We start from the raw sequence: 26,396 nt of genomic DNA on the forward strand, positions 1-26,396 counted from the left end.
GGAACAAACTGGAAAGCATTTCTCTTCTTTGACTACTGGGTAGATTCAACACTTTTGAAAGATTCTGAACTGGCCTTTCTGTAACATTGGCTGCCACCCCAGGAAGTTCTAGAATAACACAGGGCATTTCTCATCCTAAGAATGCCAGCATCCACCGCACCATTTGATGGCAGAGAGGCCTCTAGTTATCCTATCTGGTGAGGACACAGTGATCCTTAGCACCCACAGAGATGGCTCACTATCAGATGGGTATACCACTAAATAATGCTGCCACTGTCGAGCTTTCTGCGCTTAGAAAAGAGTGTATGATAGTGGCTGTGATTAAACATACCCCATCAGGTGTGACAGTGTGCTATAGTAGATGTGATGTTCAGACATCTCCCTGTGCTTCAGTGTGTGTTCTGTTTCTCTCAATGAACTCAGATGTAAATGCCAGTCTTCACTGCAGGAAGACAGGAGGACTGAAGGCTGAACCATAGGGACTTATGGCCAAATTTCTGCCATTTTTTTTTAGCTGCTTAATAGTGAGCAGATTATTTACCTGTTAAATGATTTATTATCTTGGTTTGTCATCTGAAAAGTGTGAGTCTGATACAATAGTGATGTGCCATGCTTTCATGAGATTTAGATGGGCGAATTCCTGTCATGTGGGCTGCCTGGGACACAGTTTGTGCTTGGTTACTGGACACTGTGAGCAGCTTTGGAGAAGGACAAGGCACGTTCATCATTCCTTTAGTGGTCAACAGCTCTTTGCTGGACATAGTGCCAGGCTCTGGGGATACATCACATGGACATGCTCTACTCACAACACTCAATGATAGTAGAGGAAAGCGAAGAAACCAAATAAGAGACAAACTCCCAAAGTGTCAAAAGGGTAAGAAGTGGGGGATGAGCCTGCATGAAGGACCAGGGATAGAGAGTTTGATTTTAGGATGTGAAAGTCCAGTCTTCCAAAACAGGTAGAAAAGTGCGATCCTAGTAGAGGTACAGCATGAGTGGATACCATAAGGAAGGAAAATGCTCCCTAAGTTCAAGGAAGCGAGGGACATTTGGAAGGGGAGTCTGAGCTGAAAGAGAGAGAGCAAGGAAGGCCATGAGGGCTGCTAATTTTTCCTCTGTGTTGAGGGAAGCAGAGGGGTAACACAGTTTTATATAAATTCTATATATTTATGACATTTAGTATGAATTTTATCATATAAAATATCTACTGCATGCAGTTATACGCAAGTCTAAAACACTACTGGCAGGGGCTATGTGAGGTGTGGACTGTGGGATGGGGAAGCTAGGTTAGGGACGCAAACACGGAAGAGGAGCATACCAGTGGTGAACTACGAAGTGTAATTGACATTTCTGCAAAAATGGCAGGAACCACCCTTGAAGTGTCCTTGAGAGGGCTTTGCTCTTGGGTGCTCGTGGAATGCTGGAGGACACTCACAGCTTTACTAATTGCTATTTATCATGCATGGGAGTCACATGGGTCTTTCCTAGAGTGGCCCAACTGAATGGACTTCTAAATCTGCACAGGTATGAGCTGTGGGGCAGGAAGGGGTGCCTCTGTACACCAAACTACATTGACAATTAGGGGACTGTCAAACCAAACTATAAGGAAGTCCAAGCTTTCCATGACTTAATCTGGACAGATGTGGAATACTGCACCCCTTTGTCACCTTGACAGTTGAAGGCTGCAAAAATCCACAGGGCTTCTTTTATTTTCCATAAGACGTTGATGCCCACTGAGCAGAGCCCATTCATGTTCTTTAAAGACTTGCTTGACTGAAGCTAGAGTCAAAAGACAATGTCCTAAAGGAAACTGCTAAGGAAGAAGCCGAGAATCCCAGTGGCTGACTCGAAGACCTGACCTGAGATGGCAGTTGGTACAATGACACTATTCCTTAGTTGATTTTGCTCATGTTGTTTCTGTTTGTGGACTCTATCTTCCTGGCTAGCCATATCTATCGCAAAGTACCAGTAACTGTGACATCGGCAGTTCTCTGAAATTAGTCACACCATCATTTCCCTTGGGCTATTGGCTTTTAATGATCAGATGAACGGAACTGCAAACAACTACCCATAACGTTCAACCTGCAACAACAAAAGAATGTGAAGTATCATCGGAAGAGATGAGTTCATGATCCGGCTTGGTCATGAAACAGCCTTGTAGGAGGGACTCTCATCTTCTGAGTCTGTTCTATCTTAGTTAAAAGTTATCAACATCTACCTCAGAGGTTTGTCTCAAGGATTAAGATGCATACCAACGGGTAAGGGAGGGGATCATGAAGCCCTACTCCTAGCTGAGGAGCTACTGAAAGCCAATGGTTACTATGGAGGGTGAGGCAGTGTTCTTCAGAGATGTGCCCCCCAGTAGGCTGCCCATGCTCCAGAGGATGGTCCTACACCCATGTACTAATTGGACTTTGTGGAAGAAAGGGGACATGAAGTTGAGATGGGGGGCAGGAGCATGGTGTTGGGGGTCTGTGAGAAGTTGGAGGGGGCAATGTAGAGTAGAAATGCTGTTGTATACACATGTTAAGTTCTCAAACAATAAATTAAAAATGTATTTGAAGAGATATATATTAAAGTATTTTGGCCCTATCATCACTATCATCTGATAACATAAAATCTTCTAATATTTTTTATTGCTGTATACAATCATTCAGTCATCTGGTTAATGAATTCTCCATTAAGTTAGCTTCATGAAAGACAAAAATCTGTCTGATTTTTGTTCATCTTGAATCCCCAGCCTCCAGAAAAGCAGTAGATGTACCTTGAAGGGACTCATACCTATGGGCTAGCCAAGAATAAAGAAGAATGAACAAAAACTAGTCTAGGGGGCTGATGGAGTGTACTCTTTGGAGAGACAGAGAGTATGACTCTCATTTGACAGCAATGGAAGGGTCTGGCTTTGCCATAAACTCAAATTTCCAAGCTACATTTAGCACAGAACAGGGTCAAAGCCTGACTCCCTTCCCTGCCTATGCACGTCTATTTCTGATTCCTGCCCTCTCCCACAGGAATTCTTCCCCACCCCCCGACAGAATGAAAACCTAATGCTTCCCTAAACCAGCCTTTCAGTCTCTTACTTAAGCCATCTGCTCTTTTATCTGCCAAATGTTATTGATTTTATTCGAAAACTTTTAATTAGATGCTTCCAGGCAGAGGCTGAGTTAAGTTTAGAAGCTTCGAGCTTGTCTCATACTCAGCAGCTGCAGTATGGCACGGAGCCTCATGATCTAAGTTCATTATTATCTCCACGTTGATGTCATCTTCTTTTCCTTCCATACACTGTTGTTCCAGGAAGCCACAGAGCCTCGGAGCCATGAGTCAAACACTGCTTCTCAGAAATGACCTTTCACGGGATTTTCCAGGTAGGATAGGATGCTGGTAAAGCTGTGAGAATAAGTTCACTTTCCTTCTGTTCACCAGCTACCTGAAGATCCCTGAAGCCTTCATAGGCACGGAGCAAGCTAACTCATGGCACTCAAGGAGAAGGGACTTAGCCAATGCTGAAGACATTAATGACAGAGTCAGCCAATCAACCATGACACTGATTGTTCCAGAGCCATCCCTGCCTTCACCCAAAGTCCTCTGTGGGCTAGGGAAGTCTTAAGTATCCCATAATGTCCTGCTGTGGTGATCACCTCTACAAAGATCTCGTCACTTCCATCTTCTAACCTGAATTAGACCTTTCCCCCCCTTCCCCCTGCACTCCAAATACCCCATGCACGTATCATTCAGCCCTTCCTAAACTTTTGGTACCTTTAGTCTTACATCTTTTCCTTCACAGACTTCAGTTTCTGTGGATACACTGAGGTCAGGCATAAATGAACCATTTTAGCTCTCCCTGAACCTGTCCAACAGCATGTGGTGGATGTTCAATATTTGTTTATTTAGAGTAGATGGGTCTTTCCTTAGTCTTCAAAGTACACTTCCCTGAGTATGGCCAAAGATCCCTTAGTTTATAGTTTAGCACTAAACTGGTTAAAAAAATTATAGGATAAGGCTTTCTCCACACGATCTAATTTTGTATAAGGCATATATACTAGAATACTGAAGATCTCATAACTAGTACTGGTCCAGATCACACTGAACAAAATAGTTTGTGCCTTGATTGCCTCCCAGTTCTTGCAGTATTTAATGCTTGCTATGTGTAGTATTGGGACCAGTGGCTTTCAGGCATACATTTTATAAATTAGTGTATATTGACTGTGCAAAATGATGGGTTTTGTTATGACATATTCATATATTTTGTTCCTATTTGCCTTCCTCATGGTTTCTTTACTCATCATAAATTTGCTTTTTAAAAAGATATTCATGTTGTGTGCATACACACACACATAAACACATTTTAAATCTAGAGTCTTCTGCATATGAGAGAAAGCATTTTGCAATATCTTTCTCTTAGAATTTGGCTTCTATATAGTACATTTCATTTCTCTATCCATTTGATGGCAGATATTTAGAGTGATCCCATAAGAGTGTTGTGAACAGTGTCACAATAAACATGGATGTGACCACATACATTAAGGAAGTGTCAACATGGGATGCTCTGATGCTCTAAAAAATAGGTCAACTCTCAGAGGAGATTGACATGGTTGATGGGGTGAGGTGGAATCACAGTTATTTAAAACACACCTTCCCCAAGCTGGTGTGGTAGCTCATACCTGCAATCCTAGGGCTCGGGAGGCTAAGGTAGAAGGAACTGAACTCCTAACTCCTGTGCCTCAGCTGCCATTAGTAATTATATTGGTGAGCCATCAGCTACTGCAATGAATCAACAGCTTCTGATGCCGGATTTGTGATTACCTGACCAGAACGTGACTCTTCTTATGTAACGCTGGGCAACAGGAAAGGTATGCTTTTTGAAGCTGACAAACTTTCTCTATATTATGTAGAAAAATAAATGGGATAATTGCATACTAAGCACTTAGCACAGCATGCACCCCACAGAAAGCACCCTGTAAATTCAGCTCTCTGTAATAACAGCAATAATTACTATTTATTGAGTGCTTATTATCTGCCAGGAACTATGCCAAGTGCTTTATATGTACGCTCTTAATATCTCTGGAAATGCTCTGAGGTATTGTTTTAATCCCTGTTTTGTAGATGAAGGAAGGAACTGGTATGCTGAGGATTTCTCTAGCCTCACTGTCTGTATAGCCACTGTGCAGAAAGCAGTGTGTCTCAGAGTTCAGTAAGCTGTATGGCAGTACTGAAGTAAGCAGTGCTTCTTAACAGTATGGTGCCCTCAGGGTGCTGGGCAGCTGATGGATGGTGTAGAATGAACTCTGTTCTCCAGGAACTCAAAGCCTGCCTGGAAAAGACAGGCAAGATACCCAAGAGGAAGGCGGCAGAGGAGAGATAAGACAGTGGTGATGAATCACCAGCGGAACAATTTAAACCAACTGTACTTGGCCTTAGAGGCAGAAGCAAGGGGGAGTGGTGTGGGTAGCTGGGTTTTTGATGAGAGACTTCAGGTTGCACGGCATCGGAATTTATTTGGACTGTAGATAATTGGTTTTACTTTTGTGGGTGAGAGATAGCCTGGATGGATGTACTTGGGAAGGAGAAATTTGCAGTCATATACAAATTTGGGTGGTGACTGTTGACGTCTGCCACCATTAATGGTAGACTTATTTAGGGGGCAGTCAACAATGACTCTAGAATCTTCCATCTTTCTGCATGGCTGGGCTCATGGCCCTGTGAACTCTCTCCTTGGCTCCCAATTTTCCCGTCCATGAAATGGGAAACATTACAGCTCGTCATGTCCCTGGCTTGAGAGCATGCAACCTCGTATGTAACAAACGTTTGATATATGGTAGGGACAAGTTTTCCCCTGACTTCACAAGGGATGAAAAAGGTTGAGGCTCACTGACCTAAGATCTCAGTCAGATGTAGACTGCTCTGAGCCTGGCAGAGTTTGAGCTAGAACTGTGGCAGAGGCAGGGGTGTGGATGAGAAGATAAGCTTCACCCTTTCAATTTAGTTTGGGCTCAGATTTTCTAAGTTGTACCAAACATTTCCAGCCTGAGGTCATCTTAGTTTCTTGATTAGCTTAGACTCTGCAGGACCATGTTAGAACATAACAGGGCAATATGATGTCATATAACTTATTCTGACTACTCATGGAATTCCTTGAATGGATAAAAGCCATAGAAAAATAACCACTGATAATGTCTAAGACACAAGAGTGGTATAGGATATAGAATCATCTTTCACATGAGATATAGGCAGTTATGAAAAAGGTAGGCTCCATTATAAACTACTGCTCAGTTTACTCAGTTTTTCCAGAGGCTTCATTTTCCCCATCCATTACATGATGATTAAAAAACAAACAAAGAGCTAGAATCATTATCCTGAAAGAAACCAGACCAAGTCCATGTCTGCCCTGATGCAGGCTGTCAGCAGTCAGCCGCCTGCACAGAAGGCCACCAACTTCTGACCAGAGTCACTTAGAACTCTCTGCTTGAGCCCCTGTCATTTGGCTAATGTGCCCCACATGTCAGTAGAGTGACCTGTGACCTGCCTGGCCCCAGGAGCAGCTCTGTGAGCCTGTTCTGTTAGATTTCTGCCTAGAGCACTTGGCTGTAACAGAGTGGAGAAGGGAGAAATCAATACAACCTGAACTGAATGCACACTTAAAACATCAACCTTCAACTCTGGAATTGCACCCTGTCACTGACATCCAAAGTGCTTTTGCTCAGTGACAACTAAGCAGACATGAGGGAGGAAGTGGAAATGGCTCCAGGCACAGGCCGAGGAAGATGCTGTCATAGATAGGAATACGCACAGGGGCAGCTACAGGCGACAGTTTTAGCAAGAACACAGCTAAGTGTTCACATGCCAGTTGGGGGTCCTTGGGTATGTTTCTTAACCTCTCTGAGCCTTGGTTCCTTATTTAGAAAGTCTAATGGTGATAACCATCTAACCCAAGAATGGTAGGGTTGCTCTGGTGTTAGTGGATGTACCAGGCACAGCACGAATGGTTTTTGATGACTGCTCAAGATGACTTCCAAGGACAGCTTGTGAGGATGGAAGGCAAACCAAGTTCACTGAATATCATTTACGGTGTCATCAAATGGGTGTGTAATTTATGTCACCCAAAGGTCTGTTCAAAGAACTTCTGTGGTGTAACACAGTATTGAGGGCCAGGGATGTGAACAAGGTGTAAAAGAAAATTCCCTTTTGCCAAGAGCTATCAATTTCAAAACAAGTCTTCAGCAAGAATTCATAGAAAGGAAGAATGGGCATGGTGAAGGAAGTGGAGGAAGAGCAACTAACTCGCCTGGAGAAGAAGGAAGCTAGTTAGTTTGCAGGATTAGCAGAGTTGGTGGGAAGGGCCTTCTGGATGAAGACTGCTGTGGTAGGCAGCTGTCAGCTGGTGTGAGCCTTGTGGGCCACCTTTGAGGAGATTCACCTTGAGAATGTGGGAGCCAGCCAATGTCTTTAAGTTGGGGCAGGTCTGTACATAGACATCTTGCTTTGGTGTTAGTGTGCAATAGGGAAAGGTATTATTTTACACAAGTATTTAGGGGGACATTTCTACAGCCTAAACAAATATATAAATCTATATCCTATCAGAAGACCCAGCTCAGTAATTCCACAAACCAAGGATGGCTTCTGGTCACTGAATCATTCCCTAATGGACACACTCTTTCAAGCAGACATTGATTTCTCGGCTCTCCTGTTCCCTCCCCGCCCCTGGCTTCTACCCCTTGATAATACACTTGTCTGCTCCTGCTTTGCCTGCAAGCCTGAGTTTATTACTCTTCATTACCCATCCCCATCCATTCATAAACAATTCCAAAGGGAAGGTCACAGCCTCTGGCCTTTGTGGTGTCTGGTAAAGTTAAGAAAATTGAAGTGCTTCTAATCTTAAAGATGACCAACCATGCCAGCCAAAATATGTTGATATTTGTGGATAATCTCCACCCTCTGAAAAAACAGCACACACATGCTTGTATGTTGCCTCATCTCCATAAACTATCCTCGTAACTTTTCTAGATATTGCTAAGATATTGCACTGTGTTTTGATTAATCACATATATCATTGTGGTGCATTATTATTTCTACAATATAAGAAGATTCTTCATTATTAAAATCTTGGAAGCAAATGAATAGTCATAAATAGAGGTTTTAGAAGAGGAAGTAGATATTGTAAAAAGTATGTCATACCTGCTATTTCATGACATTTATCTCCGTTATTAAGTACCAAATCAATGAGAAAGATTTTTTTATGTGTTGTAGACAAGTTAAGATCAATTTTAAATACTTGTCAAGAAACATGGCTGTAAAGAACACTGTATTTCACATGCATAACTAAGACAGACTATTAAGACAAAAAGACTATAAAAGGATAAGTCAAAAATAAAGTGGAGTATGTTCACAGTCCTGAAAATGAGTGGGTTCTGGAACAGCAGGCGTAGAGACTGGGTGTGTTTACATACTGGGCAGGTACGAGGGTCATTTTCAGTGTTCACCATTGTGACAAGTTTCACAGGTGGCTTTATAGAGTGAGAGGAACGAGGAAAATCTACTCTTTTCCCTGCCTGTTCTGAGTCTTTAAATTTACCTTGCATTTGAGCCAGAATTGGGGGGAACACACAAATTGTATACAGAAGTGATCCAAACCTATTGGCATCTATTTATTATTTACAACATTTAAGGTGATACTCTAAATTGTAAGTAGTTGAACACCGTCTAACTTGAAAACATTAACACCAATCTCTTCTTTTTATAACTGCTGCACTGGCCTGTAAGCTTTAATGTCTGTTCTTCCAGCCCTGTGTGCACGATTTTTAGACCTTTGTTTCCTCATCAGATGCATAGAGAAGACAGTTAATTTATGTTCGACACCACAGGAAGCACTTGGAATAAATTGGATATAAAAGAACCAAAGCACCCACGTAGCCATCAGTGAGACTTTAATTAAGCACCCCCATGAGTGGGATGACTTCCACTAGATCTCTATTTCTCGTGTTGCTAACTTTTAAGTACAGCAGAGTCACCTTGGGGAAGCATTTCCATCTACTGATCATTTTAGACCATCCAGCTGTCAGTTTATGATTAAAGAATATGTTTAAGATGGGAGGAACTGAAGTGCATAGAGAGTCATGAATATTAGTAATATAACTTTACTAAGTCATTAATATCCATTTGTGAGGAAATAAAGAGCCAATAGTATTTCCTAACAAGTATTTATTCTACTCTCTGAAATGTGTGGCTAGCAGAAATGCACTGGATGTCTTTGCTGGTGCTGTCTGCTCATGGGAAGTTGCTACAGCACAAGAAAAGAAGAAAATCCTACTTTCGCCTCTTAAACTTCATTTCAAAATTCCCAGGCTTAGACTTGGAAAGTAATGTAAGAGAAATTTTCTCTAAATTGGCATTTGAGAGGAATCAACCATTTTCTAGTGATGACACTCTTTGCAATCTTCCACCTCAAATACGAGGAAGAAGAGGTGGGACCATGTAGTCACTAACCAGGGAGCGTGTGTGTGTGTGTGTGTGTGTGTGTGTGTGTGTGTGTGTGTGTGTGTGCACTCAGACACTGTAAGTAAATGAAATGAACCAAACTAATGGCTGACTGAGGTGTAAAACATATATTCCTTTTAATAACAATCCCCTATCATTTTACTGTCTTCATGGTTTCCCCTTTTCCAGAGTCATAGATATTTGAAACATTAGTTACCTAAAGACTTATTATAGCAGCACCAGTTCAAAGGTTCTGGAAAGTCCCATGGATAAAGCATTGGTTCCGATTCGGCAGCAGCCAGTGTTTCCCAGTCATCTAGTGAGGTTAACTGGCTTCATCCCCTCCTTTCTCAGCATTTCCATCTTCTGGCTCAAGCTGACCTTACTGCCATCCATGTCCACTGCTGTAGCCTTTAAATCTGCTCTCCGTACAACTTCTGTCTGCTTTTCCCATCACTGCCTCTGAACAAATGGAATTATCATTCAAATAAAGATGGTGTCTCATCCCTCCTCTGCTCTCATCCTTCTTGGATTTCCACTGCACTAAACTAAATCCCCACATTCCCTAATGTCTGTATGACTCCATGTCCCCCAACACCAAGTCTGCCCCTCTGGGTTCTACATTATTGCTCGTTTTCATTATCTGCTGCCTGCACTACTGATTCCCAAGCTAAGCAGCTAGGCATTTCCCATGGCCATGGCTTATATTTCCAAGTTGTTGTTGTTGTTTTTTAATTCCCCCTTATCTTTCAGATGTCATTTCACTGTCTTCTCTTCAGACAAATTTCCACCACAACCTATAGCTGCAGCCCTCCCCCTCCCCCATCACAGCGTACTGCAAAGTGTGGGCCCCACATCAAAAGCATCAGCGACAACTAAGAACATAATAGACACACAGATTTGCCAAGCTCTGCCCATGGGTATAACAGTGGCATGGATGTTATAGGGGTGGATAAAATCTCTCTGAATAGATTTAAAATCCTTGCCACAGGAAGAAATATATGCAGGGTACAAAGGCTCCAGGGGTGAACTCACTAGTATTTTCCTCATTGGACATAGTATTAAACTGCCCTCTAAATTCCTCTCCATGCCTATAGACGAGACCTCATCAGAGAAATTTCTTCGGGTGGTAGATAGTGTGCAGTTAAATGCGGAGAATAAGTATCTGTGGAGTGTTTAGGCACTAATGGGGCATCTGCATCATATCCTCTCTCCCAAAAGTTCAGGAACCAATGTAAGAGGAGAGGGAAAGATTTTTAAAAGCCAAGACTCAGGGAGGACTGGAGCTGTACATTGTCTCCTGGACATAACAGGAGTGCTCTACTCATGGATTTCTAGCAGCTGTGACTTCCTGCACAAGACCTATACAAGGTCAAGGCAATCAACATTTCAGGGAGGGGGAGGGGCTCATGAACTCCTACCCTTGGTTGGGGAGTTATGGACAGTTGATGGCTTCTGGGGGAGAGAGAGTTGACTTTCTTTCAGGGTGTGGCCCCTGTAGTTCAGCCATGCTCCAGTGGATGTCACACATCCTTGAGTAGACAGGGAGCACAAATTGGATTTGGTAGATTATAAAATAGCAAAAGAAGAAGATATGAAGTTGGGAGGGGGTAAGGATGTAGGGATGGATCTGGGTAGAGTTAGGGGGTGGAGGGATAATAAACATGACCAAATATGTTGTATGCATGTATGAAATTCTCAAGGAATTCATAAAACTATTACATTATTTAAAAAGAAAGACTGGTTATAGAGTTCCATCCCAGACTTGCTGAATCAGATCTCTTGGGACATCCTGGTCATCTGTGTATCCATAACCCTGCAGGTGAATCTGACACACGCTGAAGGTCTCCTATGATATGTGTTTCTTGCATGTACACCACAAACTGTAACAATTTCTTTTTTATTTAACCCACGTTGCATTACTCCCTCAGGAGATGCAGGAACACGTCTCTGTGTTTACAATAAGTATGGCAGTACAAGAGGCAGACGGGTACTAACTACTGAATGAATGAGTGATGTGGAATACATGCAGGGAAATAGTGCTTTATAAAGGCCCCACATCAGCTTATGGTTAACCTTCCAGTATCTGTAATGACTATAAGTTACTAACACCCCCTCCATCCATTTATTCCATATTTACATACGAACGTGCCAGATTCTAGACCCTATAAATACAAACATGAACAAGTTTTTGTCCCTTAAGAATTTACAGGCAAGACTTTAAAGTTGAAAAAATACAATTTTGCCATCCTGTTAAGTAATCTAATAATAAGTCCTAAGAAAATATGTCAAAAAGTTTTTGAAAGGGGCATATACTTGACTCAGTTAATTTAGTTGCAAATATTAATTGTAAGAAAATATCCAGGAATATGTACGCGAATATCTAAAATAATCATTTATCAGTGTTATTCATGTTAGAAAAAAATTCAAAAACAACCTAGATGCCCATTTCCCTAGATTAGGCACAATGATTTTAAAGTATCTCAGACAGAGAAAAGAAAACCCTAGCAAGTCATTATCATTTAAAAGAATTACTAATCCTGTCTGAAGTTGTCATGTGTAAAGTATAAAGTATAAAACTAAGTTTTAAATTCAATATAACAAAAACACATTAAATATGCTGGAAAATATACACAAAAACATTAATGGATGTCTCTAAGTCACGTGACAGCTGGTAATTTTTCTCCATGTTACTCTTGTATTCAAATTTTCTCTAGCGCACTATTTGAGTTAGAGAAAAATGTGAAAGGCGACAGGTCAGAGTTGAAGAAGAGAGGACGCCTATTACATCAGTAAAAGACAGCCCTCCAGAGGAGGGCCATCCGAGCTGGGCTTAGATGGCCAAAGCTGGTGTCAGGAAGGCCCCAGCAGAAGAGCTGGAGTCAGCTGGAGTGGCTTCAAGTGACAAGGACCAGCTCAGTGAAAATGGAGATCTGATAGAGGGTGTGCAGCTCTCCATCGTCAAAGGTAGCCTCCAGAGAACGATGCATCTCTTTACTTTCTCTAAATGTGAAGCTCTGGCTGGACTGTCAAAATTAGACTTGACTTAGGTGCGATGGCTTCACAGACTCAGCGGTTTGAAAAGACGCTGTTTTCTTGGCACATAAAAGCACCAAATAAATAGAAACAATTTCAAGGTTTCACTCTGACTGATTATTGGAAGAGGGAGGGAGGAGACACTCAAGAGATATCCTTCCATCTTTAGATATCATTCCCAGCTCCCAGTGCCGGAATTCCAGAAGCATGCCTGAGTGCCTGGTTTGGCTCTCATCAATGCCCTGGAAGACAGAATGAGCAGGAAGATATCTCTTTGATGGCTGTTTATCACTCAGCACCAATACAGAAATTTCAAAGGCCAAGATAAGTGGCTTGACAACCTGAAGACAGGCGATAAGGTCTCAACTTCTGATCACCAAACACAATAAATCCCTTGTGAACAGGTGCTATTAATTTTTTTAAACCCCGTCTCGAGCTGCCAATCATTCTCAGGTCAATTGCACATGAGCCCATTGACCTAAGGAATACTTGTACTTAACAGAAATTTAGTTGAATATAAATTCTGAGAAGAGTGCATGTGGTTTCAATAGAGAGGATTACCTTGGAAATGATTTATACTAGAGCTAACCAACTAAAACATCAATTGAGCCCAGGAAGATAATGAGTTGTCTACCAAATGGTCCTTTCATCACAATAGGAAGGAATTGTGGGTTAAGACATGGTTAGGTAAAAACATTCCCAGCTTTTCTTGCTGTAGCAGGCATGCGACATGCTCACCAAATTACCCTTTTCATTGTTCTTGAGTACACAGCTTGTCCATATTTCTTAGTACCCTTTGCATTTAAGAGAAGCCTCATAACAGTGTTAGCCAATAGAATATGGGAGGAGATAATGTATCCCATATCCTGTCCCTCCACAAGCCTTCAGACTATACTCCTCATTTTCATTGCCAAGAAAAGAGAAAGGAATCTAACACCCTCCAAGAGATCAGAATGTGTGCCTTGTGGGCCTGAAGTCCCACCTCATGGAAGGCATCCAACACATGTACATAGAGCCATTCATAAGATGTGTCACAGCAGAAAGTTGGAAGCAACTTAAGTTACATCCAAAGGAAAATGGTTAAATAAATTCTAGAGTATCCATATCAGAAAAAGAAATATAACTTTTAAAGAAAGGATTGTTATCTTGTCAGGGAGAGGGGAGATGGCTCAGTTGGCAAAGTGCTTGATATCCCAGCATGAGGACCCAAGATGGACACCCTGCACCACAGAACCCATGTAAACAAAACTAGGCACGATGCCCACACTTGTAATCCCTGTGCTGGGGGCAGAGATAGGAGGATTCCTAGCACTTACTGGCTGGCCAGCCAACCTGGTGAGCTCAAGGCCAATGAGAGGCCCTATCTCAAAAAGTAAGGTGGGTAGCTCCTGAGAAGGACTCCAAGAGTTGCCCTCTGGCCTCCATACATGCACACACTTGCGTGTGCATACACACACACACACACACACACACACACACACACACACACGCACGCACGTGCACACGCGCACACACGCACACACACATGTACCTGCACATGTGAATACACATACTAACACACGTACACAAAAGATAATAGGCTATATGTACACTGTTGTGGAAAGTGCTACAAAACCCAATGTTGGAAAATAATGTAAAAATATTATTGTTACAGGCAATGGTGATTAAGTAATGAATGATGCAGGAAAAAATAAAAGTCTTGGCCTAGCAAAGTGTGGTGGCACATGCCTATAATTTTACCACCTGCTGGGTCCAGACAGATACTGAGTTTGAGGCCAGTGTAGGCTATATAGTAAGATAAACACTCAAAACATAGAAAGCCAAAACCCCAAATAAAGCAAACAACAAAATTGTTGTCTTTACAGAATTTATGTTATAGAATGTATATTTTAAAATCTTAAATCACATGTTAACAATATGCATATATTTATTTTGAAATACAAAGAGAGTTTTGAGATTAATGCCCATTGATTTGTTCTTGATGAAGAACTCTAGAAAGGTGGGTGAGATCAAAGTTCTGGACAGTGATTTTTTGGATATAATCTTTGTGCTTCCTGAGCTCTGTATGGTCATGTATTTGTGCATTCGAAGTCTTTTTATTGGTCTCCCACTAAAGGAATGACAAAACTGCTCTCTGGAAGTCTGCTCATGGGGCTTCAAAGGCTACTGTAAGAGGAGAGGTGCCTACTTCCTCAGCTAGCTGGGTTCTTCATTTCTTCACTCATGCCTGTGACAACAAGAATTTAAGAACAACCAACCTTGCTCATATTTAGAAAATTAAAATACACAAAAGAATAAGGATGAGACTCCTACTTAGGCATTCTGCTAGACTAATTCCAGATCATTTAAGGGTTTGTATTGTCTGGCTCTTTTGTTACTTAGGCCCTTCTGCCTATAAAAGACAAGATTTCAGTTTTTCAGATGTCAAATGTCACTCAGCAAATATCACAAATGAGTTCCGATGGGGGAAAGCCTTTCCAAATAGAAGAGTTTTGTTTTATTTTACGATAGTGTTATAACCTAGAAGACCCCTGTAACAGCAAAGATAAAGTTAATCCAGCGAAGCATTTGCCATAAGAAACCTGCAGAATAGAAGCACATTACTCCCTTCAGATGGAATTTTAAATCGGCATAAGGGATTAGACAGTATTATCTAGCCGATGGAACTCAATTCCGAAAAACACGATGGACTCTGGGAAATGGCCATCATACGCCATTTGTGTTCCAGGAACTCTGCTTGGTCCTTCTATGATTAATATATCTGATATAATTCTGGAGAGCTGGTGTCTTTTCTCCTTTAGCATTTCATTTTGCTGTTTTGAAAGGTCTGAACAAAGCAGAGGCAGGCTTTATGTTCCTTCAGACTGTGCCTTATTATGTATGATCTGGTTTGAAATGAAGCAGTGGAAATGGGCCCAGTGCTACCGCTGCCTGGCGTGTTAGAGGAAACAATACATCTTCTCTTGTATTAGCACATTCACTAAAACAACTCATTACAGCATCATTACAGAAATAAGCAATATTAGTACATGGGCTGTACAGCACACATAGCCCACAGGTAATTGAAGCCCTGTTTTTTTTCACCACACCCATTAGCTTGCCTACAGAGGCTCCATGGCTAGGATACTTTCTTCTATGTTTTGTGTAAATGATCAGCTGTTTTATTTTTAAAATTTAATTTATTGTTACTGTTTGTGTGTGTGTGCGTGCGTGCATGCCTGTGTGTGTGTGTGTGTGTGTGTGTGTATGTATGTATGTGTGCATGCTTGTATATGATGTGTGTATGTGACTGTGGATGTATATGTCAGAGGACAACCTTCAGGAGTTGGTTTTCTCCTTCCATGGTGGTATAAACTCAGGTTGGCAGGCACCTTTACTGGTTGAACCATCTCACTGACTCACAATCAGCTATTTTAGCTCAAATTGTCTTCCCACCAATCTAGCTTTCCCTGAACCATTTTAACCTTAGGGGCAATTTTAATTGATTTGTTAAATGTGAATTATCCAGACAATCTGTTTTTCTCAACACTGACAGCTTGTATAAAATGGGCTTTTTTCCCTTCCTCCAGAGACCCTACCCTTCTGTATTCCCTTTGCTTTGGTTACAAAACAGTAATATCTGAAATACATTTGCACTTATAAGCACAATATGAGAGAAGTGCACAGACTTGGCGAGTTCTATGGACTTTATGAAGCATTGGACTAACTCTAAGCAAAATGAAATTTCATTGACTTCCTGCATACTCTGCAACTTAATGAGTAGCTTAATTGCTTTACATTTCGGCTCCTGTAAGCTGATGAGATGGTCACACTCACTCCACAAGGCTGCTGTGAGTTCAGTGAGATGATTTAAGCAAGCTGCTCCATACACAGTGCTTGCTACCACATGGTGACTATCATTGCTATCATTATATCACAATCATCAACAGGTTTTGCTCTTAACCTCAACAGAAGAGCAGAATAATCACATCTGAGAACCATGACCAAATGTCGAGAAGGTTCCTAGATGCTGATTGTGGTGACAATCAGGGAAGAGCTTCCTGTTCGTGGACAATATACACAATGAGTCTGTTAATATCTTGCCTGCTTTTACAGAAATAAGAAGAAAATGGAGAATAAGGTGTGGTGTGTATGCCTGTAATCCAAGCTATTGGAAGGTTGAGGGAGGAAGATCATAAGTCCATGGCTAACCTTAACTACATGGTAAGAACCTCTTAGAAAACAAAAAGTTACCATACAAACCCTGAAAACCCAACAGTTATAAGATCACCATGGAAACAGAATGCCAACAGATCCAGTGATGTAGGTGAAACAGAAAAATTTCTCAGAAGGGAAGAAATCTAACTAGATTCTTAATAAAACAAGTAAAGAAATTAAACTTTTCAAAAAAAAAAACCCAGGGCCACATGTCTTCATTGATGGAGTCCTAAATCATTAATTACTACCATCAACCCTTTTGAAACTCTTCCAAACGATTAAGGAGAATAGCCATACTTCCTTACGAAACCAGGATTATTCTAAAGCCAGATAAAGATACAGCAAGAAAACTACACACCCTTGTTCTTTATAAATCAAAATAAAAGATTCCACAACAAAACCAAAGTTTGCACCATATTGTAGTAGCTACACATTCTGGCAATTAGGGATTTATTCTGGTATTGCAAAGGAGGTTGGATATGTGAAAATCCATCAATATAATTTATCACATTAATAGAATGCACAGGAAAAACACATCATCATCTCCTTTGATAAGAAGAAGTATAAAAAGCCTTTGGTAAAAAGCTAACACCATTTTAGAAAAATATAATAAAATAGGAACAGAAAGGACCTCTACACGATAAAGGCTGAATATGAGAATTTAGCATCACACTTCATAGTGAAAGACACAGCCTTTCAGCTATGATTAAGAACAAGACAAAGATGCTTGCTTTCACCCTTATATTTCAGTGCAATAGTACCAATTCTGGCTAGTGAAATGGCAAGAGAAATAATAATCATCTGAAATGAAAGAGAAGAAGTAAAACCAGGCCTGCCTGTAGATGATATGATCTTACACCTAAAATCTCTAAAGACTATGTTTTATAAGCCTTCTGAAATTAATGAACAAAGTCAGCAAGTTCAGGATAGAGCGTGCTCTCTGTCTCTGTCTGTCTGTCTGTCTGTCTCTGTCTGTCTGTCTGTCTGTCTGTCTGTCTGTCTCTCTCTCTCTCTCTCTCTCTCTCTCTCACACACACACACACACACACACAAGCCCCTCAGTCCTTGTTCTGTAAACTACCAATGAACAGTCTATAAATTAAGAAAGAGAGATCATCAATAGTAGAGCAAAATAGATAAAATTCTTATAAATAAATTTAGCCAAGGAGGGGTGAGACCTGTGCTCCAACAACTAAAAGTTAGGAAGTCTGCTTTTAAAATTGTCTTGAGAAATGTAAGACCAAAGGCTGGAGAGGTGTATTAGACATAGCGTACGCACTGCCCTAGCACAGGACCTAAGCTCGGTTCCCAGTGCCCGCATTGGATAATTCTGAACACCTGCAACTCCAGTTCTTAGAGATTCAATGCAGTCTCTTAGCCTTTGTAGGCACCTGCAACCCCATGCAATACTACCACACAGATAAACAGATAGGCACACACATAATTAAAAACACAAGAAATTTAAAAAAATAAGTACTTCCCAAATGTGGTATATTTACTTGAAGTGATATATTTATCCTTATAAAGATCCCAGTAGCAATATTTTTTTTTGGTGTGTGAAAATATGAAAACTGATCCTAAAATTCATAGGGAATGTGAAGGGAGTAAAAACAATGGGCAAACCATCTTGAAAAAGAACAAAGTCAAAGTCTGGGGCAGTAGGGGACTCCTATAATGCCAGCGGAGGCAGGAGCAGTCTCATGAGTCTGGGTTTAAAAGTGAGACTCTACCTTGAAAAAAAAAAAAGGTTGGAGGATGCGTATGTCTTGAATTGAAAACTCACTATAAAGCTATGCCAACCACAATGGTGTTGTATGACTGTAACAGAAGTTATACTGACCTGTGGATGGAACTGAGAGCATAGAAAGAAATACACACGTTGTCAGTGGTTTTCTGTAACAGTGCCAGGACAACTCACTGAGAAAGGCATTTCAAACAAAAGATGCCAGGAAGGCCGGATGTCTACATTCAAAAGAACAAAGTTAGATCCTCACTTTTCACAATACACAGGGGATTAACTCACAAAGGGTTTGAATCTATAAAATTTCTGTAAGAAATTATGGGGGCAATGTGTATGACCTTGACAGTGGGGAGGCAGAAGTACAACACAGGAGAACTATGTAAAGCCGCACCTAACCAAAGCATGCAGAAAGAACACCATTAGGAATAAAATCCAATCCCATGGAATAGGATAACATATTTGAGAGTCATATAATTGGTGGTAGGGTAATATCCAGAATGTAAAGAGAATGCTTACAGCTCAATGATGGTAAAACAACCTGGGGATCATGGAGTATGTAGTTTAGAAATCAAGCATTTGCCTAGCATAAATGCCCAAGTTTGAGCCCCAATACCACAAAAGTGATTAAAATGACAAGTTTTATGATATATATGTGTATATATGTGATATATATTTACACATGTATATATTTATATAATTAAAAAGTCTAGCTGGGCGGTGGTGGCGCACGCCTTTAATCCCAGCACTCGGGAGGCAGAGGCAGGCAGATCTCTGTGAGTTCGAGGCCAGCCTGGGCTACCAAGTGAGCTCCAGGAAAGGCACAAAGCTACGCAGAGAAACCCTGTCTCGAAAAACCAAAAAAAAAGTCTAAAGTATCATTATTGACTTTTATAATACCACTGCACTATTATAGATATAAGAGTCATCTAGAGTTTTTGTTTGTGTATGCTTTTTGTTTGAAAGACAAAGTCATACAGTTCAGGTGGCCTTAAAGTTAACACGTAGCCCAGGCTGGCCTTGAGTGCCTGATCCCCTTGGCTCTACCTGAGATCACAGGAATGTGCCACTGTGCTTTGTTTTTACATTCAGTTTTCTAGACACAACTGTAAATCTTAGAAAGTGGCATTTTTTTTTGCAATGGAATTTAGACATATTTTTGTCTAGGTAGAATATATTTTGTCTAAATGTATATATATATATATATATATATATATATATATATATATATATATATATATATATATAAGTTAATGTGGAGGCTGGGAAGATGGTCCTGTGGATAAAAGCGCTTACCTTTCAAGCCCAGCAGCCAGAGTGTAATTTTGTTCATTTGTTTGTTTTACCATGAAAACATATAAGCCCGAATTTCCTGAGTATTTCCAAATTGCTCTTTGGGATAAATACAGCACTTATTTCCCAACTATACAGTACGAAGATTATTGTCCATATATGTTTCCCATGAATCCTTGGAATGATCCAGTATTCAGCCATTTTCCAAATGCTTTGTGGCTCTGAAGAGGCAGCTGATGGTAGCTTCCTTATGTGGTGTTTTCTAATTGCTTCGAGAGCATCTTCTTTAGGAGGAGGTTTACAGTGTGGTCAGGAGCATTACTCCTAAGTTGAGGCAAAAATCTGTCTTCATTTTCTCAAAAAAAAAAAAAAAATGTAGTCCTTCTATAACCTAGCAACTATTTTCTGCTTAAACTATTTGAATATGTTCTCTTGTCATCCACTATGTACCCCTGGCTGGCCTGGACTTTACTCTTCTGATATCCAGAGTTTCAATCCCCCAAACTCACATGAAAAATTGGACACAGTGGTATGAGTGTCTATAATTTCAGCACCCCTAAAAGAAAGCGGGAGGAGGAGACAGGAGACTCTCCAGTTCTCAGGCCAGCTAGCCTGGGCTACTGTGTCAAGAGTCCTTGGTTCAAGGTTAGAAGGCAAGGACCAGTGCCCAAGGGTGGTCCTCTCACCTCACATACATGCTGTGGCTTGTCGACTTCTACAAGCAAAACACATACACACACACACACACACACACACACACACACACACACACACACACACTCACTAGAATGTGGATATGAACCCACATTAAAAATATTCATGAAATATTGAATGACCACACAGTGGAAGGTCCTGGGAGAGTTTTTTTGTTCTTGTTTTTATTTTTACAAATGTCGAGATTTGGGACAAGATCAGGATCCATCTTTCAGTTCATTAGGAGTCTAAATTTCCATGGCAACAGTACAGGAGTTTTCCCCAAATTAAACAACCTCCCTCCTCCCTCTGGTGAGGGCAAGCCTTCTGTTTCCAGTGTTCCAATAATGTTGCACTCCTGCTCTGGTGATGTCTCTGCTGAAAATATTGCTTGCTATCAACATCTGACTTGGAATTTCCCTAGAGCTTACCATGGCCCATGAAACACATTGTCTTAATTCCTAAAAATCCAGAAAATGAAAGAGTCTTCTATGAAATTACAAATCAGAAAATAAAGTTCTCCTGACCGACCATAACTGCTGCTTCCAGAGTTTCCAAAGATAGCACATGAGCGTAACATGTTTGACAAAATGATAGAGATGTGACCGATTTCCACACATGCTGCCAGCCTCATGTATGTAGTGTTTTCTGAAGCAATTTGAGTAAAACATGTCACAGCTATTATCCGTGTGGTCCCCTCCTGATTATCTTCCTTCCTGTGTTTGTTTTGTTCTTGGTCGCAGTGATGACCTGTGGTGTCATCCCTTTCTGGCAGTTGCTCACAATCTCTTAAAATTTTCCTCTTCTAGGCTGTCAATGTTGTGAGCTTTGTCAGTAATAAAGAGGGTTGTGAACAGAGGTAGCACACCGACTCAAGGTCACCAGGCAGGGGCAGGTAGATCCGAACACATAGCTGGGCCACAGAAGGCATGTTTAAGTAATGGTTCCGAAAATTCAGAGCCTAATCAGATACGTATGTGTCTTTCATAGTCTCTACCTGCTGCCATGCCTGACATGAAGATGTGTTATTCCCATTAGTGGAATAGGCCCACCCTCTATGAGAAAACAGAGCCAGAGTCCAAACTGTTCTGTGGGTCTTCAGAACAGCTACCAGCTGATGAGGATACATTGAGTGTAGGGGTCCAGCATGGGGGCAGAGCGAACACATCTGTCTGACATCAGCAACACTGATGAAAACCTCACTCAATTTGTGAACTCAGCCAATCCATCTGGAAAATCTCTCACAGGAAATAGTTGGAAATGACATTTCAGCTCTGCTTTTCCCGGTCAAGTCTGAACCCTGAACCAGAGATTCAGAAGCAGCACTTCATCTAGACGCTGTCAACACTGACATTCCAGGCTCTTCAGTTCTGAGAATGATGCCAGCTATTTGGGGGTTAGCGCAGAGACTGAGGCTCTGGACTGCAATAACAGACTCACGCTCACATCTGGATTCCAAGAAATGGATTGTTGTGCTGGTGGTTGATTCTGACATTTGCTATCATGAGATCTGAACCCTGAGCCTGCCATACGGTAAGGCATGCGGTTGGCATTTATAGAGACCCTGACATTCCACGCTGCGGTTCATGATTGGTGTCAGACAAAGGAATGTATTAAATGACTGCCAGCCTGGTGATAAGGCTGTCTATTATTAAGGTGTAGTTTCCCCAGGTCTAAAAACTCATAGTGTTGCCACTGAAGCATGCCGGGGAGAAGATAAAATTTAATTAATAATTTCCGTAGAGGCCAACAGTCTATTACCACTATGTTCCTGGATGTTTTTCGCAATGACCTTATGGCTCATAAACATTATAGATACACACTTGGTCATAGTCTCATCCCCAAGTTTAATTTATGGTTCAGATTGTGCTGCATAATGAGATAGACAGGAATGAAGATTTCTTGATGCTGGAAGCATTACAGGCTCTGCATACAGTAGGTGTGTGCCTCTCTCCCTTCTGTTCAGTCCGATGCCTGGATTAGAGAGTGCAATTTCCTAGATGAATAGCTTGCAGCATGGACATAAAGCTGGGCATAAAGGCAAGGCACGTCTCACTGGGAGATGACAAATTTGGTTCTCCATTAGCATCAAAGAATCTGTACACTGAATCGGGCGGCTTTTTTGGGTTGCTGTAATATTAAATGGAATGGTTCAATCTGATTGTTTTTAATCAATGCGAAATTGTAAGGAATGATGAAATATTGGGTAGATACTTCTCCACTGGAGTTAAATACATGCTCCTTCAATAGCCAAGAACAATTATTTTGGATGTATTATATATACTTGCTATATCCATAGGAGAAACAAATAGTCTTACTTATCTTTGGGATCAGTGCTTCAAAATGGGAAGAGTAAAAATCTAATAATTACCAGGGCTAAGGACATAGTTCAGTTGGTAAAGTTCTTGCCTTGAAAGTATGAGGACCCAAGTTCCATCCCCAGAACTCACACAAGAATGCCAGGCATGGTGGAACATTTATAGTCCCAGCACTGAGAGGGGGAGATAGGAGGGTCTCTGGGATTCACTGGCCATTGAGCCTAACCTAACTGGTGAGTCCAAGCTAGGAAGATACCCTGTGGCAGAAGAGATGGACACCTGAGATCATCTTCTATCCTCCATAAGCATGCTCAGGGTTAGCCTCTGGACCACCGAGAACTCAGTTTACATGAACACAACCATCACAGCATTTGCAAAGCTCTGAAAGTCAAGCCAAGTGAGCATCTTAGATTCTTTCTGGCTGTTAGTTTTACCTAAATACTTGCATAAGGTTTTTCCTTTTTCCCCCCAAATCTGAACATAAGTGATCTGTGCTGAGGGCCAAGACAGAAATTTTAAAGAAAAAAAATCCATATTCCTTGATCCCATTACCATGGAAATTGCATTTCCTCCTCAAACTACTGCTGTACTTTGGAGACTTGGAGTCACCCTGACTTGACAAAACAGGAGAAACAAGGATGATTACTTTGGGATTCAACTAAATGGGGAAGGAAGATGTTGTGAATGTGTTGAATTTTTGGTCAGTTTGATTCTTCTCCATCCACTGTGTGTGAGAACTAGAAGGTTCCTGCAGATGCTCAAGTTCTTAATAGGATAGCTTCAAACCTAAATAAGGATACTATTCTGAACCCTCTTCATGTATCCTGGACTAATCAAAGGAGCATGGGATCCAAAAGTGTCCCCTGAAGTGGCTATCCTGTGACTCACTCACCATTTGTCACATTACAGAATGCAAAGAGATGGCTTACAGGAGCTGATACTTCAGCTGGCTCATCCAACTGACTCCTCACTTTTCAAATAATTGGGAGATTATGCTCATCCTCTCTAGACTTTACCTTATTTCAGACACCATATCATAGCAGAGGAAAAGGAGAATTCCAAAACCAAAGACCTCAAGAGTTTGATTTTTTTTTTTTGCCTGTATTTTTTAGAGTTGACCTATGGATTTTGCATACTTTTCATGTATGATGACTACCTTCCTCAGCCACTTCACTACCAAATTCTTAAACTTTAGTTAAAGGATGTGTGTGTGTGTGTGTGTGTGTGTGTGTGTGTGTGTGTATGTATGTATGTATATGTAGGTGAGTGATAGAAAGACAAAAACCAAGAGAGACAGAGGGGCTGTGTGAATCAAAATGTGTCTATAATAAGATCATGGGCTAATTTATCAAGTGTGGAAAAGATTCCTCAAAATTGCTATCAAATATCCTAAGTCAAACTGTTCTTTCAGGAACTCCCCGGCCCCCAAATACCTACAAAATACATAGGTAAAGTACAGGTTGTTCCTTTAATACTGTCAAACCAGGGCTGGCGAGATGATTTCCTGGTTAAGCACTTGCTGTGTAAGTGCAGGGACCCGAGTCTGAATCCTCAGTGTGTATAACGCTGGGTGAAGTAGCACATGTCTATAGTTCTAATGCTCCTGTGGAGAGACAGCAGGAAGATGCAGAAGAATCCTTAGGTCATCTACCATTGTGTACCCTTCAGAGAACAACAAAAGAGAGAGAGAGTGGAAGGAAACTACTAACAGCCAAGTGGTCCTCTGAGCTCCACATGTGCACTGCAGCACGATAGTGTCCATATTCATACACATCGCACACTCACAGACATGGTGAATAGCAAAACAACCAAAATCTAAGAATAAATGTTGCATAAAATAAAATGCATTTAAATGACAGGTTACTACAAGCTACTGAAAAAGTAATGTGGCAGAAGAATATTCAGGGACACATCCATCATATCCATGATCTTGTTCCTGAAGCACACTTGGTCAGAATCTCATCTCTCCAGGTTTAAGTCACAGCTCAAGGGGCACAGTATAGACTGAAACAAATACTTTAAGATGTGATGTGGGAAACATTACAGGATATGCATAAAGTATAGTGTAATATAAACCCTGCTTTGACTGAAACACTGTAGGTACAGGATAACAAGGCACATTTCTATAAAACTATTCATAGAACCTGTGTTGGACACTTTAAGTAGTTCTTATTTTAGACTAACCACTTTCCCTTCAGCTGATTAAATAATATAAATATTTCACACTTTCTATTTAACTGTTTTGCATTTTCTCCAGTTTTCCAAAGGGCATACAATTTGCCTAATCAGTTAAACATCATGTTTTAAAAATTTTTTTTTAATAGTAATGAATGTCAGAAGCTGTAAATGGTGTTTAAAAAGACAGCCAACAAGACACTTCCACAAAGCACCCCAAAGGGCCTTCTTGGAGATAAGTGCTTCTCTTTGTAAGTATCAACAGATACAGAATTACAAACATGTCTGCAAAAGTCCCCTTCAGAGGTGTGATTTCCATGAACAGGAAACAAAGACTTCCAGCACCCAAAGCTTTAACCAGTCATATCACTCCCATCCAAGAGATTTCAGTACTGTCTGATTAGGGCACAGGAGGAACCAGAATATGCTTCTTCAGGAAACAGTAGTAACTGACAGTGTGTGAGGGTGAGCTTTAAACTGTCAAGTGGATAAAACCTAGAGTTACCTGGGAAGAGAGTCTCAATGGGGGACTATCCACATTGGGTTGGCCTGTGGCATGTCAGTAGGGGATTGTTTTAAGTTAATTCATGCTGGAAGACCCAGCCCACTGTGGGAATCACCACTCCCTAGGCAGTGGTCTTGAATTATATGGGTAGAGAAAGCAAGCTGAGTACTAAACATACATGCATCAATTTTTCTCTGTGTTCTTGACTGTGGATATAATGTGAGCGACATTTAAAGTCCCTAATGCTGTCACTGCCATGATAGACTGTAACCTAGACTTGTAACCCTTTCTTCCCATTTTGTCAGGGCATTTTATCACAGTAGCAGATATGAAACTACAACAGAATATGAGCAGATCATCTGGGAGGACAAGAGTATAAGTACGTTCATGTAATTTTTCTGGGTGTGCATGTTTGTGCATTTTTAGTACTTAATGAGCTGAAAATATAGACCAACCAAATTTATTTGTAATGATTACTATCTCAAAACCTCAAGTGCTGAGAATACCCCACTTAAAATTTGTTCCCTTTCTTTAATTATAAATAAGAAAATGGGATTTTTCAGCCTACCCGCCATTGCATCAAACTTCCAGTTTCCTCTACACAACAGAATGATGTACAAAGGTTTTCTCAGTAAACAATTCTAAAAACAAAAAGAAAGGTCATCTATGTCAATACCTAGGACTGAAAGTGTGACATGTGAGCAGCTTCCGTGATCTAAAAAACCTGGATTATATGCATTTGTAAAATAAATGTAACCATTACTAAGTCAAGGGTGTTTCATATCACACTGAAATATTGCTGCGAATGAAGCTTCTTTATGACCTAATTTAATTAAGTAGGGACAATGCCAACATCATAGCACTGGTGTGAAAATGGATTTATAGAAAGGCTCCTTGGGAGCAGTGGGCATTTCCCTTGCCACAGTCTGAAACACCCTTTTCACATTTCGAGTAGAAATGATCACTTCTT

At 40.9% G+C, this 26,396-nt stretch overlaps 1 protein-coding gene across 50 annotated transcripts in view; it reads right to left on the minus strand.

The window, feature by feature from the left end:
• The window catches only part of Ppp2r2b (protein phosphatase 2 regulatory subunit Bbeta), a 294,937-nt gene that overhangs the window by 145,160 nt on the left and 123,381 nt on the right, over nt 1-26,396 (minus strand). For 29 of the 50 annotated variants that reach the window (XM_076555156.1, XM_076555160.1, XM_076555177.1 and 26 more), the window contains one exon: nt 25,995-26,067. The exons of the other annotated variants lie outside the window; for them this stretch is intronic. In XM_076555156.1, the coding sequence (XP_076411271.1) occupies nt 25,995-26,001 (7 nt within the window). In that variant the 5' untranslated portion in view covers nt 26,002-26,067. The remainder of the gene's footprint in view (nt 1-25,994; nt 26,068-26,396) is intronic. 50 annotated transcript variants of the gene reach the window in all.

This window comes from Peromyscus maniculatus, chromosome 19 (assembly GCF_049852395.1).
Source record: "Peromyscus maniculatus bairdii isolate BWxNUB_F1_BW_parent chromosome 19, HU_Pman_BW_mat_3.1, whole genome shotgun sequence".
NCBI lineage: Eukaryota > Metazoa > Chordata > Mammalia > Rodentia > Cricetidae > Peromyscus > Peromyscus maniculatus.